The 18,840-nt window shown below is 36.9% G+C and overlaps 1 protein-coding gene across 1 annotated transcript in view; it reads left to right on the plus strand.

Moving 5' to 3' along the window:
- PAXIP1 (PAX interacting protein 1) overlaps positions 1-18,840 on the plus strand; it is a 33,478-nt gene that overhangs the window by 6,241 nt on the left and 8,397 nt on the right. Inside the window, exons 6-17 of the mRNA XM_015832527.1 lie at positions 1,019-1,654; positions 2,693-3,407; positions 4,672-4,766; positions 5,065-5,160; positions 9,011-9,148; positions 10,692-10,813; positions 11,290-11,474; positions 12,437-12,480; positions 14,217-14,284; positions 14,644-14,746; positions 14,998-15,166; positions 16,605-16,705. Coding sequence (XP_015688013.1) covers positions 1,019-1,654; positions 2,693-3,407; positions 4,672-4,766; positions 5,065-5,160; positions 9,011-9,148; positions 10,692-10,813; positions 11,290-11,474; positions 12,437-12,480; positions 14,217-14,284; positions 14,644-14,746; positions 14,998-15,166; positions 16,605-16,705 — 2,472 coding nt within the window. The remainder of the gene's footprint in view (positions 1-1,018; positions 1,655-2,692; positions 3,408-4,671; positions 4,767-5,064; positions 5,161-9,010; positions 9,149-10,691; positions 10,814-11,289; positions 11,475-12,436; positions 12,481-14,216; positions 14,285-14,643; positions 14,747-14,997; positions 15,167-16,604; positions 16,706-18,840) is intronic.

Consider the following 18,840-nt stretch of genomic DNA (forward strand, 5'->3'; position numbering starts at 1 on the left):
GTTTATGCTTATGTTATTTTCAAATAATTGGTGTCACAGCTAAAATAGTTGTTACCGCTAGAAGAGATTCAGCTAGAATACCTCAGGATTGAACTGCTTTTTGTGCTTTTGTGCTTTCTGAGCTTGGTTGTTTTCTTGCAGACATTTCATTACCCAGCTGGGTAACATCATCAGTGCTAGAAGGGTATGAGGTTTGCTCTCTGTGGAAAAGGAGAGATTAAGGAGGTGAAAACAGTAACAGGAATTCCTGTTATTTTCTAAGGAAGGACTCAATGCTGCATAATCCAAATGCCACAGATTTTACCATCTATTTATTTATTTTTTGTTAATTAATTACCACACAGTTCCATTTTAGTTATGTCTCCTACTCCAAAGTAGGAGTAGGTGTAGGCTTTGGGTAATTATTTATAAAGTAAAAACATCTGCATAAATCAAGGCATTCCCCCAGATCATAACTCCCACTCCCCCAATTAAAGTAGCATTAAAAAAAACCTAATTAGCCACCAGTAATAACCAGGTTAGCAATTGATTGGCCATTGAAAAACAAGTATTTTTAACACCCCTTGGAATGTCAGAAGCAAGCAGACTGGACACAATTATGATATCAATTTATTCCATAACATTAGGCCATAGATTTCAAACTCAATTGCATCACGTGACATATCGGGATGTTTTTTGCCTTTGCGGAACCGGGGAGGGTATGGCTTACACGTGATGCATCCGGCCCACAGGCCACCAGTTTGACACCCCTGCATTAGGCCTTTGACCAAGGACATCTCGTTTCTCATACATGTTCCTCTCACCTTTTGAGAAGATGACATTCTAAACAGATCCTCTCTAGATTACATCATAGGATGGACAGGAAAGGGGTCCCTGATATAGTTTGATGCTGTGCCTTGTAGGGCTTGGTAAGTAATAACCAGCATTATGAATTCAGCTGAGATACCTAGGAGCAGCCAGTTGAGCAACTACAGAGTAAGTAAGTTTCACCTATCAACAACATTTTTGTCCCTTCCAGGAAAAATACGAATGTGCCAGTAAACGAGAGAACATTAAAATTGTGACCCCTGACTGGATTCTAGATTCTATATCTGATAAAACCAAAAAAGATGAGGTTCCCTATCACCCTCGCTTAATAATATATGAAGAAGAAGAGGAAGAGGAGGAGGAGGAAGAAGAAAATGAAGAACAGGATTCCCAAAATGAAGGGAGCACTGATGAAAAGTTATCAAGTCCACCATCTTCTCGAGAAGGGTCTCCTTTGGGCAATCGAACTTTTTCTCCTAAGTCTGTTGATGCTGACAAAAACAAAGGGGAACTTATGTTTGATGATTCATCAGATTCCTCTCCTGAAAAGCATGAAAGAAATTTGAACTGGACCACGGCTGAAGTTCCACAGACTGTTGCCAGAAAACACACATTGACTCCAGGCAAGGACTCTGGATTGATTAATTTGTGTGCCAATGTCCCACCTGTCCCAGGCAATATTTTGTCCCCTGATATCAGAAGTAATATAATGGCTTCAGTACAAACTCCCCAAAGTTCTGGACATCCGGAAATGATGGCAACATGGAGTCCTGCAGTCCGGACACTAAGAAATATTACCAATAATGCTGATATTCAGCAGGTTAATAGACAATCAAATGTAGCACATGTAAGTACTTTTAATATATAAGTTGATAAAATATTATTTGAAAATGAGCAATTTTGAACTTAATTCTAAATCAGTAGTTGTGACTTCCCTAAAGTGATGCATGCGGAACTGCAAACACATTTGTCACCTGTCATATTGAAAATTTTGTTGTTGGCTGTTTTCTGTTTGAAGCTCTTAGACCTGTATTTGGAGCTCTTAGACCTTGATCATCCTGTATTGTTTGAATACATAAGGATCCTAACTTGTCTATGAACTTCAGAAATAAAAGGAACATTTTGAAGAGGAAAATATTATTGTTTCGTTGTTAAAATATAGGATGTTTTCTGAAAGTCAGGTAATATAAGATTGCATTTTTCTTTTCTACCCAGTCTTGGATTTTTACATGGTAGTTCTAGGAAGAATTGTATTTGCATATCTGTGTTTTAGTTAACTGCTTGTAACATTTCTGAAGTCTGAGTTAACTGGAAGCAATTATCTACAGCAGTGTTTCTCAACCTTGATAACTTTAACCTGGGTGGACTTCAACTCCCAGAATCCCCCAGCCAGCAAGGCACCTCTTTAAGAGCCTTCAGACTTAAAGCCATGTGGTTAACTAAGGGATGGTATCAAGAAAACATTTCTACAGCAGTATTGCAGGTCTCACTGGTGCAAGTTACTTTTCAGATTAAACTCCAAATATTGGTCTATCTAAATATCTAATAAACTAAGGAAATGTTTATTTCATTATATGTCTAGTTGTTTACTAAGATCTTAAGGAAAATCCTCTGGACAGTAATATGACTTTGTCAAACTTATGGGAGTGATGCACTTTGTTTATAATGTTCCCCATGCTCAGCTTTTGAAAACATGCTAGAGTGTTTTGCTTTCATTTTGCTTTTAATGTACTTTAAATATTTTTAACACAGGCTAACTGTTAGTTTTTATGTTTTTTATTATTTGATTCATTCAGAATAGTCTTGATAGCTTTTACCCAGAAGAAGCGTTAGGGGGGGCGGGGAAATAGAACAACTATAATAAAGTATCCATTTTCTTTTCTAGATCTTGCAGTCACTTTCAGCACCTACAAAAACTTTGGAGCCACAGATAAACCATAGCCAACAGGGACACTCCAGTGCGGTCCTGCTTAGCCAGGTCAAGCTGACTCCAGAGCCGCGCCTAGTGCAGCCACCCCCGCAGCAGCATCACCATCTCTTGCATCTCCAAACCCAGCAGCTCCTGCAGTTGCAGCAGCAGTCCCAGCCGCCACAGGCTCAGGTTCCCCAATCGCCTTTCTCACAGCAGCCTCATCAGTTTGCCCCTCAGCAACAAGTCCATCAGCACCAGTTTCCACAGCAGCAGCAGCAGCAGCAACAACAGCAACAGCAACAGCAGCAGCTCCCCTTTCCTTCCCAACTGGTACATTCCCAGCAACAAATGCATCGCCCTCCACAGCCAATGCCGTTTCAGCAGCAGCAGTTGCATCGATTGCAACAGCAGCACTTGCAGCAGCAGCAATTGCAGCTTCAGCAGCAAAACCTTCAGCACCTGCAGCAACAGCAACTTCAGCAGCAACAACTTCAGCAGCAGCACTTACAACGAATGCAGCAGCAGCAGCAGCAGCAGCAGCAGCAGCAAATGCAAAATCAGACATCACAACACTTGACTCCAACATCTCAGACACTACACCATCAAGTTTCAATTCAGGCACCACACAATCCCCAGCAGCAACAATTGCAGCAATATCAACTGTTTGGGCATGACCCATCTGTAGAAGGTAGGTTAATTAGTTATATGCATCCTGACTTAATACAGCGTTTCAAGGTGGCATACTTAATGTTTCCTCCCATGTTTTCCCAAAGATCAACCCTGTGAGATAGATTAGTGATTGATCTACTTTGTTCTTGCACATTGAAGAAAAATTGTTTAAAATGAGAAAAAAATATTTCTGGTTGTTAAATTATTGGTTATTAGTAAATCATCTAGAGTTGATACAAATATATTAGTATGCACAGTATTCGTGGCCAGTATAAACAGCTGTCAGCAAGGCAAGCCCTTTCCCATTCAGTGGATTTCTGAAAGAAGGAAGTCATGTTAATAGATAAGCAGGAGTTCTAAAAGGGCTGTGCTATTAGCCATTATAAATGAGATACCAAAGAAATCAAGGATATCTCCTACCTTGAGGAAGTTCTTGCACATAGATAAAATGTTTAAAAGACTGCTTTGAAGACTTATGGACCTCTGTTCAGTTCTTTAAGTGTCCCCAATTGGATTGATCTGGAAATGGATTTCTAACCTACCTAACTTCATACTAGACCACTAGAAGAAAACCAAAATACTCAGTTGCATTATGTAATGGTTAAATTTTGAATACAGTTAGCATTTGAATTCAATATGTTTCCCTCTGTCAGTTTTCTTTTAATATGGGGTATATTTGTCAAATCGTGTCCTCTCAAAGCATTCAGTCCAGACATTCACATGGATTGCAACTTTTTTTTATAGCAGTACCAGACTGGTAGATATGCTTAACCTCTGCCTCATTGGACTCCTTTCTCAGCAATCCATTCCCACATTTCCCGTTTCATTCTAAACTAACAGCTATAAGGACACAACTGGTTTCCGCTGCCGTCTGCTAAGCTAGTGGATGACAGGGGATGCAGTGTGCAAATCACAAAGCAGCAGACTAATGGCTGTTGGAACTTTTGGAACTTCGGGATAATATTGGTCAAAATATAGAGCAAGACAATGTAATTTGTTCTTATCTTGAAACAAAATTCTCAAGGTTGAACTTTCTTTCCATCTTGGAATCTGTGAAATGACTATTTGGGAATTGAAATGCTTTGCACACACCTAGCAAGAAGCCTCTTGCTATATGTGAAAGACAAGTAAAGACCAGGGATCTGCATCTCAGTATTGATCAGTTTGATTGGTTTGGGAGGATCCAAGTCTTAAATGTACATACCATTGAAGATGATTGCATTAATTACAATTTAAGAGAAAAAAGTATTTTAGATTAATTTCAACTGCATTATTTTTTTCAGTTCCTGAAGAATATTTCTTACTGGGTTGCGTCTTTGCAATTGCTGATTACCCTGAACACATGTCTGATAAACAACTGTTGGCAATTTGGAAAAGGGTGAATATAAATTCCATGTGTGAATATTTTTCTAATCAGAATTTCTAAGTACATTTTTAATGAAAAATCAAATTAACCTATTTTTAAAAATAAATTTACAATGGTTTCTTTGTAACAAATTAATTCTAATAAAATATGTTTATCAGTATCCAAGATATACTTGTTTCCACTAAAAGATGCAGTATTTCATCTTATTGCTTTAGGGTTTTTTTTCCTACTGACTGGATAGCTTCAAACATTTCTATATTTATTATGTTAGACTGACATGTCTTTTAAATTTTCTTAATTTTTATTTTAGGTAATCCAGACTCATGGTGGTACAGTTGATCCTACACTTACAAGCCGATGTACACATCTTCTTTGTGAAAGTCAACTTAGTAATATGTATGCACAGGTATGACAAAATACCATATATAATTTCTAGCTAAGGTAAAAGTCTTTCTATATTTTTAAAATATAGTTTATATAGTCTTTTATTATCAGTAGCAGATAATAATATGTAGCTCTCCAAACCATGAGATCTTGAAGTTTGAAACTTAATATACTGCCCTTTTCTTCCAGAAAGTTTAACTAGGAAGTTATTCATTGGCTCAAAAACAAAACAATCACGGTCTCATTGGTTCAAGAGCAAAATAAACTAAATTAAAATAAATCCGAATTAAATCTAGGATTTTTTTCTGCTGCTTGTGTTAGTATTTGATGTCTGCCAATGTTAGGAAACAAAATGTGGCTTGAATTACTGGCTAGTCATGTGTGATTACTGTATAGCAAAGAGAACTTTACATTGTTTGCTGGTTGTTCCAAGACACCCTTCTCCACTCTCCTCCTGCACGTGTTTCAGGCTTGCAGCTTTATTGGTAACTCTGCTATGCTGACTCTGGAGAGAAGGCTCAGATATGAGGGGAATAAGGCAGGATATGTGCCTGCAATTTTTCTAAACAACATACTTTTCCCACAATGCATGGGAATCAGTTTGGTCTAGAGTTAAGGTACCAGGCTAGAAACTGGGAGACCCAAGAATTCTAGTCCTGTCTTACCTATGAAAGCTGATTGGGTGGCCTTAGGCCAGTCACTCATAAAAATAATAAAGGCGGGATCCAGGTAAATAAAATGAATCACTTGCAGGCAAATGTGCTGAGTGCAGACTTAAGTACTCTTGAAATAAAGAAAAATGAAAAGCAGTTAACAAAAAACAAGTAGTAGGTTTCTCTCTTTCTCTATATTATTTCACAATACAAAACAACAATAATAGAGGTGTTTTTTCAGTATAAAATTTTTATTGTTTTCATCATATAAAAAAAAACAACACAAGTATTACACAATATTATTACACAATATTATATCCCACCCCCCCGGACTTCCCAAACCAAATCCCAGGCTAGTATTCAGATATAAGTAAACGAATATTAATTTCTCTAACTCCACAAGCTCTATTATAAACAATCCATCTCCTCCATATTAGTAAAAATTATTCATTTAAGTAATTCAGATCACCAAAATCTTTACCAATTCAGCAAGAAAATTTAGTTTTTCCCTGTCACCAATAACTCTTCCTCTCTATTACAACATAATTATCATATTTGTAGTAATAATATAAGTGCATTTCTATTTTTAAGAAATATATTCTATCATTTCATAATCTACACCTATAAAAAATCATTTTAAGTCCTTAATAAAGTTTACAACTTCAATTACATATCAGTTATAGTATCAAAAAATTCCCTTCCATTCCTAATTAAATCAAGCAAATTCAATCTATTACAACATAATTATCATATTTATAAAAATAATATGAGTCCAAAAAAAATATATGCATTAACAATAAGTCCACATCCTTCAACCATTATTAAATCAAAAAGAAACCTTTAAAACCTTGATTCCCATCCATTCATAGTTAAATCAAACAAGTTCAATTATTACAGCATAATTATAGTAATATAAGTCCAAAAAAAATACATTAACAATAGGTCCCCATCCTTCATTCATTGTTAAATAAAAAATAAAAAAAACCTTTAAAACCTTTTTAACCCATCAGATGACATTTGATATCACGTTTATACCTGACTCTAGCTTTCTTTCTATGCCAAGTTAATTCCCAAATTAAAACCTTTCGATTATCAAACCCCCAGATTTGATTACAAAACTTTCTAATCAATTCAAACTGAACAAAATTTTCTTCCCTTTCTACCAATATCATCTGGGTATTATATGGACTTTTACCCAATATTATGAATAAATTGTTATCCACTTTATTGTATTTCCTAGAGGATTGTGTCTGGGTATCAATCTTTGTTGTTTTTAGCAATTGAGATGAGTCAATTACAATTAGTTGTTGATCATCAAAATTATCCAACAGATGTAAGTAGCTTTGTATGAAATTAATTGGCTTAGTGGTTTCCACATTTTCTCCCNAGGGTTACTCAGTTTCTCTTCTGTTATTCCTTGTTCCACAGCTTGATTCATTATTAAAGAGTCAATGTGAGGTTCCAATATAGCCTCTTTAAGTTTTCTCCATGATTTCCAGTAGGTTTTGAAGTCATCTGTAGTTTCTAATACTTTTTCCAGTATTAAATCATAGTCAAGATGTGGATAGCTTTCATCCACTGCCACCGCATCCACTTGTTCAGCCAAACCTTGAGAAACAATTGCAACATTCAAACAAAAGTCCTCATGTTTCTGTGATAAGACTTGTTGTTGTTGTAATAAGTCCTGTTGTTGTAGCATCAGTTGATCAAATCTATTTTGCATTTTAACATCAAACAATTGGAACATCTCAGTCATTTGTTTAAGAGTTACGGACACCAAGTCCTGCAACTCTCTGCCAAGGGGCGGTGGAGGTGAAGAAGATAACGAGGGTGGCAGGTGGAAAATTTTTGAAGTTAATTGAGATGTCTGGGACATCAGGGATATAATCGGTCTTAAAGTTGAAGGCACAATTTTTCTCAAAGCCATATTAACAGTAAATTTCCAGTTATAAGAAAATCTTGTAGGCAACTCAGCCAAAACAAATAATACGCAGATTCAAAGTAGCAGAAATTACAAACTGGAAATCACTTTCACTTCTTGCTGAAAAGTATCAATCCATCGCCATTTTAAATTCACTTTTCCTCCATCCAACACAAGTACGGGGAAGAACTTATTATCCAAGTTAGAGTAAAGTCCAAAATAAAAAACAAGCTTCCAAGGTTGGTTCGTCTGCTTACAAATAAAACTCACAGTTAACTTTAAGTTGCAGCAGTGGCGGCGGCTTCTAGCTTCGCCGAAGCGAAGGCATCCTGGATCGCGGAGAATCCTCGGGGCTCCGGAGGAGTTCTCACCTACATCGTCCATATAGGACGACTCGGGAACTCAACTCCTACCCCGGGCAGCTCACCTATCCCCTTATGCCCAGGGGAAAGGTATCAAGCCGTTTGACAGCTGGTACTGGCTGTCAAAACGGCTTTTACGCGAAACAGGCGGGAGGCAGCAAACAGCTGCGACCGACGAAGTCGCCTGCCACCGGAAGTCAATAATAGAGGTGTTTTTGAACTGAATTTTTATTCATTCAACTTCTACAAGGCTTACAATTCAAAAAAATATACAGTTAAAATAATAAAAATATTTTAAAATAATATTAAGTAAAAATATCAAAAATAAATAGGTATAGCAACTGAGATATTTGACTAGTTAACAATAAAGGCGGGAAATTGAGCTCTAATACATTCAGCATCCCAGGCTCGGGAGCACAGCAAGATTTTTAGAGCTTTATTATGAAATACTAGAAAGAGTCTGCAGCCCATGAAAGTTAATGTGATAATGGATTCTTATCTCATGTTTGTGAGGCAAGTGCCTCCACTTTTCATTTTCAAATGGAGTTGAAAATGACCTGAAGCAAAAAGAAAAAAAGACCACAATAGTGTAATGTTTAAGGTGATGAATGAATACTAGGAAATTTACTGATAGCACTAGATGAAGAAGGCATTTGCTTTTTTGTAAATCAATTTATCTACTGGTTATTAATATGGAGGAAAAAATGGAAGAAATCATACTACATAAGTCAAGAGATAAGTTTAAGAAATAAAATTCCATACAGCATTTGGTATTATGTACTACAGCGTGTTGATTCAGAAGTTGTAACTGAAAACTTAATGCACCAAGAATGCATTTTGTTCATCTTTTAAAAAAATATTTTATGTATTTCTTATAAAATGTGGTAAATTAAGACCTATAGTAACAATGTTCTGCCTCGCGTGTGAATATTATAGGCTTTGAAAGAAAGGAAAAGATGCATCACTGCCCACTGGCTGAATTCTGTGCTAAAAAAGAAGAAAATGGTACCACCCCATCGAGCTCTTCATTTTCCAGTAGCATTTCCACCCGGAGGAAAACCATGTTCTCAGCACGTAAGGAAGCTTTATCTAAGTTTTTGTTTCAAAATTACTGCTGATATTACTTAAGAGTTCAAAAATGAGTAAATACATAGCACTCCATTTTTAGAAAAATTAACACAATTAGAGAATATAATTTTGCAGGTTTGTCTCCTACGCTTCTCCCATTACTATTCACAGCTTTAAAGCTGTGGGAAAATGTCCCTCCCCAAAACTCACAAATCTGACTGGAAAAGGGCAATTCGAGAGAATTTGAGAAAAGTTAGGCGGTTAAGAGGTGGTGAGGAACCGCTGTTAATATTTGGGGGGAAATGCTAAAATTTGGCCATTTTCACCCAAGTAATAGCCGCAGCTAATCCTTGCTTAGGAATGGTAATTGGGACTGGGAACTTCCATCACTAAGTGATGTTATAAAATACAACGTCACATGATTGCACTGAGTTACACCAACAATTGTGGCAGGTGCTGTTGTTAGGTGAACTCCATGTGATCACAGCATCCCACAGTCACAGAATTGCCCTTTGTGAACCTGCCAGCTTTCCCATTGACTTTACTCGTCAGAAACTGGCAGTGAATGTGGCAAATGCCATCCCGTAGTTGTGGGACACTGCAGTCATTATAATTGTGAACCGGTTGCCAAGTGCCCGAATCCCAGTCATGTAACCACAGAGATGCTGCAATGGTCACAATTACAAGAATCTGTTGTAACTCTGCATTCAGCATGGTAACGTTGGATGTTTGCTGAGTGAGCGATTGTTTAACTAGGACTACCTGCACCACGTTGTATTTCATTTAGAAACAAATTGCCACTCAATGTTCATGCTTTTAGCATAGATACAGTGTGATCTCTCTGACTTCTGTATTTGTCCTAGTGAACTTTCTTTACTAATTGTAAAGGCTATCTCATGTGAAGCATATTGCAGTATTTACCCCTGGAGCCCAAACCCTACAGTAGTTTTCTTCCAGAAGGGATACAATTAGAGAATCAGCTGTTAAAAGGAACTCCTGGCTCTTGTCTCAATCCAGGAAACCAGAGGGAGATTTCAAATCAGAAAGGCCTTCAAATTTTGTCTTTCCTGGGGAATGGGAGCCCACTCTCCTTGTCTTGGGATAGTAGCTTAGTCATTCCTCTTCTCACCATCTGTTTTTCTGGACTGACTTCACACTCCTAAATCCAGTGCACGAGAGAGAAAGGGGTCTTGCGACCTGCGTTTTGACCCAATAACAGTAAAGAGAAAAGAGTGGTTGCCTCTCTGCCTTGAAATCTCTGCAGGAGATAATGCATTCATCTAGTATTGAGGCATAGAAGTTTAACTTTTCTTCTCATCTTTTGGAGTTAATTCACTAAGACACGCTTCTTCTTGAAGAAGATGATTGTCTTGTATTTGTGCAGTCTTGTATTCTTGCCCATATACAGGAAATCTGGAACTTGTATCTGTTCTGGGAGTTGCGATTCCATCTTATTTTGAGAAATACTGAATTAGTTAAAGGTTAGTGTCACTTAAAGAAAAATAAAATAACCAACGTATTTATAGTTGTTTCATTTGTTTCTGTCCAGATAATTGCTGTAACAGGTTTTGTGGATAATGACAGAGTCGATCTCAAGTTGATGGCCTACCTAGCAGGAGCAAAATATACAGGCTATCTTTCTCGCAGTAATACCATTCTTATATGTAAAGCGTAAGTGCTGTTTAGAATAATAATGTGAATAACACTGATGGGTCCCATTTTATGTCTGCTTTTTTAACAGCCATTTTTCAGAATACAAGCATTTAGTTTTACTGGCTGTGTTATGCTATGTTACATTAAAAACGTTGGTGTACGTTCTTCTTCATTTCCAGTGTTAAGTCTTACTGTCTATTCTATAAAAAAAACTAGCCCAGAGGCCTCAAAATGGTTTGTTCCAATGGTTCCAAAGTGATTTTTCATTTTTATAAAAAAAATAGTATATTATGGAATTTATAATAAGTACTATTTGATGTGAAGTTTTAACAAATTAGCAATATTGACATCTTCCGCACCCTGGAGTGCTTATTGAAAGCTGGCTGGGTTGAACTGTATCTCCAAATACAGTCCCAGTGTATTTGGAGAACATCATGTTGGGAAAAGTGTTCTGACTTGCTTCCTATCATTGACTCTTTTTTTCCTATTTCAAGGCCAACTGGCACAAAGTATGAAAAGGCCAAAGAGTGGAGGATACCTTGTGTCAATGCACAATGGCTCTGTGATATCTTACTTGGAAATTTTGAAGCTTTGCGGCAAATGCAGCACAATCGATATACAGTTTTCAATCTTCAAGATTGCTTTGCTCCTAATCAGCATCTAGTTCCAAATCTTCTTGGTAAGAAGACTTGAAAAAGTTTACAACCATTGCATTTCAGTGCAAAATAATAATTTGTTGCTTCTTTTGGACATACCATTATATGCACTATGTGTGCTCCTTTTGATAGCACGAACTAAGCATGTTGACACAAATAAGGATCTTAAAGTTTAATGAGATTTATTCGTAATATGCATAAAAATAATTTTAAAACCAAATTAACCATTGATTGTCTTGGTTTCAAATCCAAGTTTATTTTTTTAAATATGTATCTTTCTCTTAAAAAACAGGTGATAAAATAATATTTGATTAGTGGTAGTCATGCTAACCTTATTAATCTGTAAACTGAATAAATGAAACCCTTTAAATCATTTATCAGATACAAATAAACATGTCCATCTGAAGAAAAAAAATTCTAGTCTAGCAATATTTTATTTCATAGGCATTTCATTTTTCAGTATTCTGCAGAAATATAACCCTGCCAGAAGAAGGAGGTATGGAAGATTCAGTTCAAAGGGAAAATTCCATGAAACATCCTTTAATATAAATTATATCTTAAAATGGCATCATCTAGCTCTATAGATGATTATTTGATGATGATGATGATGATGATGATGATGATGATGATGATTATTATTATTATTATTATTATTATTATTATTATTATTATTATTATTATTATTATTTTCTTGTGATGTAATTAATTTCTTTGAGTTGTCTTTATCAACTTAATCCGTTGAGATATCCAGTTTAATGGAGAGGGAGAAAGGATAGGAAGAACTACATGAAACAGTATTATATTCATAATCTTAAACCTAGGGTAATTGCATCATGTGTGGATTTTCTATGGGCTTTTAAATTGTGTGTCCTAATTGGCTAAAAAGGGTGGATGTAGAAAACAGACATTGACCCAAGTACTGGAGCCTCACAGAAATCAGGCCTTGGTGTAAGAGTTTCTTGCTCTTTCTGTTCATTAATTCCAGATGCTTGGAGGGTGCCTTTAAAGGTGTCGCCTGAACTTCAAATGGTATGTAGTGTTACTTTACACACCTTTACGCGTGGGGGGACAGAAAAAGAATGCATGTGAAAAAGTGATGAGATTGTAGATTATAAAACATTTATATTGTTTAAGATATTTTTATATTATTTTTTATTTAAAATTTCTCGGATGCTATACCTGACGATTACATTTCCTTCCTTCCTTCCTTGGAAATCAGATGCAGTGTCTGCACAAGAACTTCCCCAGCTGAATTTCCAGCTTGGTTATGATCAGTAATTGGGGCAAAAGACTGCCAGTAAGAATGGGCTTCCATAAAGTGCCAGGCTCTGCTTGCTGCTTCCTCCTATAGAAAGATGAATAAACCTGAATTGAGTTTCACCCAATCAGAACACTATTTATTGCATGCAGAGCTTTAACTACTGTAGTTGTTTAAGCAGAGTGGACAGTCTTATCCAGGTCCTGGACTCTGTTGTACGCTCTTTTGCATTAATGTTGCACCCCCATTCCCCCCATTTAAATCTATGATTCTCTTCGCATGAAACTTAGTCCTGCTTTATCCTCCCTCCTATACAATGATGAAGAGGGAGCAAATCCAGGGACGGTTTTCTGAGGAGGGAAAGGATACCTGAAATGAGGCGTTGACCCTCTCCCGATCCAGCCTATTTCACGATCTCAGTCTTAAGAGGAATGTGTATCCAGCTTACAAGGAACAAACGAGTATCCTGTCCAAGAGTCCACAGGCCATGAAATGTCCCAAATAACAGGGCAAGATGCAACCCCAATAACCACATCAGACTCACCCAGGAAGAATTGGCAACTCAGAGCAACTTTGTCAACAAAGCGCTGCGCAAACTGGTTGCAACAACCAAGTAGACAATCTAAGATCTAATTCACTCCCAAGAAGCGAATTGCTCACCCTGAACAACGCCAACAGCTGATAGCTGATAGCACAATTTGGGAAAACAACTACACTTTACATTGCCTTTCACTACTATGGTGTAGTTTTGAGCTTGTATTTGTAGAATCCCTTTTGGCCTTCGTGCACCATTGCTTCTGCAACTACATCTCCCAGAGCTCAGTAAATAAGGAAGACACCATGGATCTCCCAGAATAGAGAGAGAGAAGAGCAACTTGGGAGCAATCACATTAGGTGTCCCATGTCATCTTATCTTTCCAGTTGCTTGAGCTCAGCATTTCACATAGGCATAGTCCTACTTGTGTGCATAATACCAAATCCTGAACTTGCAATATATATGAATGTGGATCTCTGTGTTCTTCGTGGCCTGAATTCTCTACTATGAATGTTTTAGATCAGGGGTGTCAAACTGCCGGTCCACGGGCCGGATGCGTCATCTGGAAGCCACGCCCACCCCATTGCTGGCAATGGCAAAACCGTCCTGATACGTTGCGTGACGTCACATGACGTCGCGAGTTTGACATGTCTTAGATGCTTATGTAATAATTGATGAATTATGCTATATAATGCACTTAAAATAAAAGAAAATTATTTGGAAAGCATCACAACACTTTTAGGTACATAATACATGTATCTTTTTTTCCTGCAGCATTATGACTATAATACAGTTATTTTCCTGGAATTTATTTCCATTTAATTTTATGAGTTGGCAGGGGCAGGGTTATGCTGTGCATATATGTGATTTTAATACAGTGTATGTTTTTATATATATTTAAAGATATTGGTACAAAACTTTAAAAAAAAATGGTCCTTATGAAAGCCAATTCTATACCTTGTCTAATTGTAGAACATGAGATTACCACTTAAACCAAAGCAGAATGAAACCGTAATTCAACCTTCAACCAAAAGGCCAAGGTAAGAAAATGACAATGCTTAAGCAGCTCAATAGTTGCTTGGAAATGGTGTTACTGAAATGAAATTATTTTTAGATTTTAAACAGTATATGTTTTTGAGTTACACATATCTGGAAAAAAACTATAACCAAGGGGTCAAATCAAGGAGCAAACATTTGAAAGTGAGAAACATGTCAAAGGAACAGCAAAAGCAGACGTGTCCCTTTTATTTTATAATCTACTAAATGGTAAAAATTCTTTAATTTATAGATATTTAGCTTTGCAGAGCACTATACCCTAATTTTGGGTTTAGAAAGTAATTATTAAGTTACTTGATTTAAAAAAGTTAAAAATAATATTAAGTTAACTTTGTATTTCTAGAATTGAAGACTTCCCAGCACCCACCAAAAAACTGCCACCAGAATTGACTCCAATGGTTCTTTTTACAGGATTTGAGCCTGCTCAAGCACATCAATACATTAAGGTAAATTCTTTCTTGAATTAAAAGATTTCATATGATTTTAGGATTGATTTTACAACATGCTGGCTATCTCCACTGACGAATGTGTAACTGCATCAAAACACCACTTCGTAATAATTGAGCATTATTTTTCAAAAGTATTTTTTCTCATACATGGTTGTCCATTGAGTGTGTATAATCATGATTCATTCTCTAGTCTGTTGTTCTATTATGACTAAAAGTTCTAAAACACTTTTTTCTTCTTCCATTTTTAGAAAGTCTATGTTCTTGGGGGTGACATAACAGAGACTGCACAGAAGTGTACTCACGTGATAGCTAGTAAAGTGACCCGCACTGTAAAATTCCTGACAGCAGTTTCAGTTGCAAAACATATTGTAACACCGGAATGGTTGGAAGAATGTTTCAAATGTCAGAAATTTATAGGTTAGTAAATGGCCATGTTGAACAAAGTAAGAGTCGTGTTGTGGAGTCCTTCCTTCAAATGCGACAGTGAAACTTTCATTGGAGCGGGTGCTCTTTTTGTTTATAAGTAAATCAACTTCACTGAAGTAATTTCAATAGATGTTTTTTTTCCTCTAAAATACTATTTTTTTAATGTACTTGACTAGAATAGAATAAGCTGGTGTGTCATTTTGAAACTGGTCTCCTACTAGTCAATTCATCCAAAAATCCATTTCTGATTCTACCTCTCTGTGTTAGTAATTTAAAGAATGTGATATAACAGAAAAACAGAGGTGGAAGGGACTTCGGAGATCTTCTAATTAAACCTTCAAGGAGGAAACCCTATACCATTTCAGACAAATGGTTGTCCAGTCTCTTCTTAAAAACTTCCAGTGTTGGAGCATTCACCGCTTCCACTGGCTAATTGTTTTAACTGTCAGGAAGTTTCTCCTTAGTTCCAGGTTGCTTCTCTCCTTGCTTAGTTTCCATCCATTGCTTCTTGTCCTGCCTTCAGGTGCTTTGGAGAATAGCTTGACTCCGTCTTCTTTGTGCCTCCTCCTCCTCCTCCTCCTCCTCGTTTTTCATCTTCTGTGTGAGTCCTTGGCTTATGTTCATTTGTCAGTGACTATTCAGAGTTATGGCAGTGCTAAAAAAAAATGGATGTATGACCGAAGTTCTGGCCATTGCAGCATTTCCACAGTCACATGATTGCAATCAAGGTCAAGGCACTTGGGTGCCCTGCTTGCAGTGAGTCACAGCCATGGATTTGCCATTTATGACCTTTCCTGTCAGCTTCTCACAGGAAAAACTGGAAGGGAAGGTCAAAAGCTCCTCTGGTAAATTGGTCCCAGGGATCTTGTGCTCTGTGTATCACCCACCCCAGTGCCTGCCCATCCACAGCAGCCTCCCATTCACCCACAGCTTCTGCCAGCCCATCTGCATTTTACGTGCGCTTGATCACAGCCCTCTCACTCCCTCCCAAAGGATCCCCCACGCCTTGCCTGAACTCTTAACAACTAGCATGATCCTGAGTTTACTATGGCAATTCGTACTGGCCGTTACTAAGCAGTGCAATCAAGTTATGTTGCACTTAATGACTGCACTGCTTAGTGATGGTACTCCTGGTCCCAACTGCTATCGTAATCTAAGAACTTCTTGTATTGCAGTGTTTACATGCATTCTTTAAAGGCATTAATACAGCTTTATTACTTAATCAATCCAATTGGTGGTTTTCCACTCTGTAAAACCTAGTGAACACCAATGAAGTATTTAACTTTTTGACTGTGGTAAGGTAACTCAAGGTAAGGTAAGCATCTCAAACTTTCTCAGAATAATTCTTAAGAATGAGTAAATGCTTTCACCATCTTATGTTTTGAAAAAGTAAAGTTATGTCCCTACCCTCTTTTTTTTTTTTTTATAGAAGAACAAAACTACATGCTCCGAGATGCAGAGGCTGAAGTCCTTTTTTCTTTCAGTTTGGAAGAATCTCTAAAAAGAGCGCAAGCGGCACCACTCTTTAAGGTATAATTGTATTTGTTTACTGAGAGCTGCAGGTTCATATATCGTCACGTATTAGAGGGTAAGGTCAGCAACATGGACAAAAGAACACATCTTTAAGGAGAATTCCAGGGGAGAAATCCGTGTCATTCAATTTAAAAAGAAAAAGCCACAGGAGACTAACCTGAGAGAAATTGGGAACCAGAAAAACAACTTGGAAAGGAAATGGAATTTTACCATTTGCTTCAAAAGTGAATATATATACGTCTAAACACAAATATCTAATAGACCAACATTAGTTGTAGGAATTCATGATTTTGGTTTCTAAAAACTGGATTACAACTGCATTAGTGTTTTTATTTTGGGTCAGTTTCGTGAGTTAATTCATGGCAACCTCTAAATAGAGCAGAAATTATGACTAGTTTGCTGAATTAATATTAACATAAATCTTAGTTGACTTTGACTTAAAAAAATTAACTCTATTGATGTTACCACTGGCACTGATGATATTACCTAATTTCAGGAATGAAACATCTACAAAAAAAACCTACCAAGCTCAGAAAGCTCCAAGGACCCCTCATTTCAATCATGAGCTACAAATGTTGTCCTTTATTGATGAACTCTGTTTACCAGCCAGTCACAAGTCACTATCTTAGCTTGACATATGTGAGTTGTCTATTGTGCCTAGGAAGTCAAAGTGGAATCAAGACTTCTATAGGAAAACTTTTTAGGTGCAGATAATTTAAGAAAAATCTATACTACAGTTTTATGCATTATGTATGATAGTTTTATATGTTGACTCTTGGTGGCAGTTGTTTAAAGTTTATGATGGAGAATTAACTGAAAACAAGACCTACTAGAAAATTGCTTGTATAAGCAATTTCTAATATAATGCAACTTTTAAAGAACTATTGCCATTTTGATTTGTGGATGATTCCATTATCTTTAAAGGAACATGTTAACCAGTCCTAACCAGTAGGATGGTGCCTCAAAACTGGATTTGTAGGAGAAAAGGTGAGGCAGGGCATTGTCTGCATCTCACCGACGGTCACATTTCTAATTCAAACACATTTTTCCTGGGTGTTTTGAAGGAGTTGTATGGTTCCAACTCCAGAGCTTCCAAGCAGATTAACTTTGTGAGGGTGCTTGCTATATCTTGTTACAAATGCTTTTAGGCGGCACGGTGATGTAATAAAATCAGAGAGGAAAAAGAAACCTGTTTGGGTCAGTCACTCATTCTCTTCCCAGCTTCCTTCACAAGGAAGGGTATTTTAGGGGAGAATGATCCCTTGTAAACCATTGTAAATTTCTGGAGGAATATAAATTACCTTGCTGTTGTTGTTAGTTGCGAAGTCATGTCCGACCCATCGTGACCCCATGGTTCCTCCAGGCCTTCCTGTCCTCTACCATCTTCTGGAGTCCATTTAAGCTCACGCCTCCTGCTTCAGTGACTCCATCCAGCCACCTCATTCATAAATTATCTAGTGGGATATAAACCAAATAACTTCAAATAAATAAACCAACTGTATTTTATTTACTAATCCCACCTATCTGCCTGAAATGTTCCTTGTCTTTCAGTAGCAAATGAGAGAACAAGTTTCATTTAGACTTTCCACAAAATATTGAACAGGGAAGTAATTTTTAAAAACTTTTCCTGAAAGTTAAAGTGTACAAGATGCATTATTTTATGTTAGGCCAAAAAGTTGCAAACATTGCACCCCCATATAGACCTCCCCACACACAAAAGCTAATACAAATTATTATAGAATAAGGAAGAAAAAATAGAAATCAAACAGAAGGCTAAAAGTAGAAAGAAGAAAGTAAAAGTAGAAGAAAAAAGATACAAAAAGCGACTTCTGATCTTTATAACAGTTATAAGTACAATTATATATATCTCTCTTCTTTCTATAATCTGTGCTTTCTGGCCTTCAAAACCATAAATCATAAGTTTAACTTTTTCTGTTTTTTGCAAAGGTCCACATGGGTTTCCAGTCAGAAATAAATGTAAATGTTGTCTTTTCTGTTCTTCTTCTTTTGTATCCAGATCAAACAAATGAAGCCATTTTCTTGGCTTTGTTCTTGGCCAAAAAGAAGTCATTATCGGTACATATTTCTGATAGTAGCCAACATAACAGCAGATGGGCCAGGCTCTGCCATTC

The sequence above is a fragment of the Protobothrops mucrosquamatus genome, unplaced genomic scaffold, assembly GCF_001527695.2.
Source record: "Protobothrops mucrosquamatus isolate PMUCROS unplaced genomic scaffold, P.Mucros_1.0 scaffold5, whole genome shotgun sequence".
Taxonomy (NCBI): Eukaryota; Metazoa; Chordata; class Lepidosauria; order Squamata; family Viperidae; genus Protobothrops; species Protobothrops mucrosquamatus.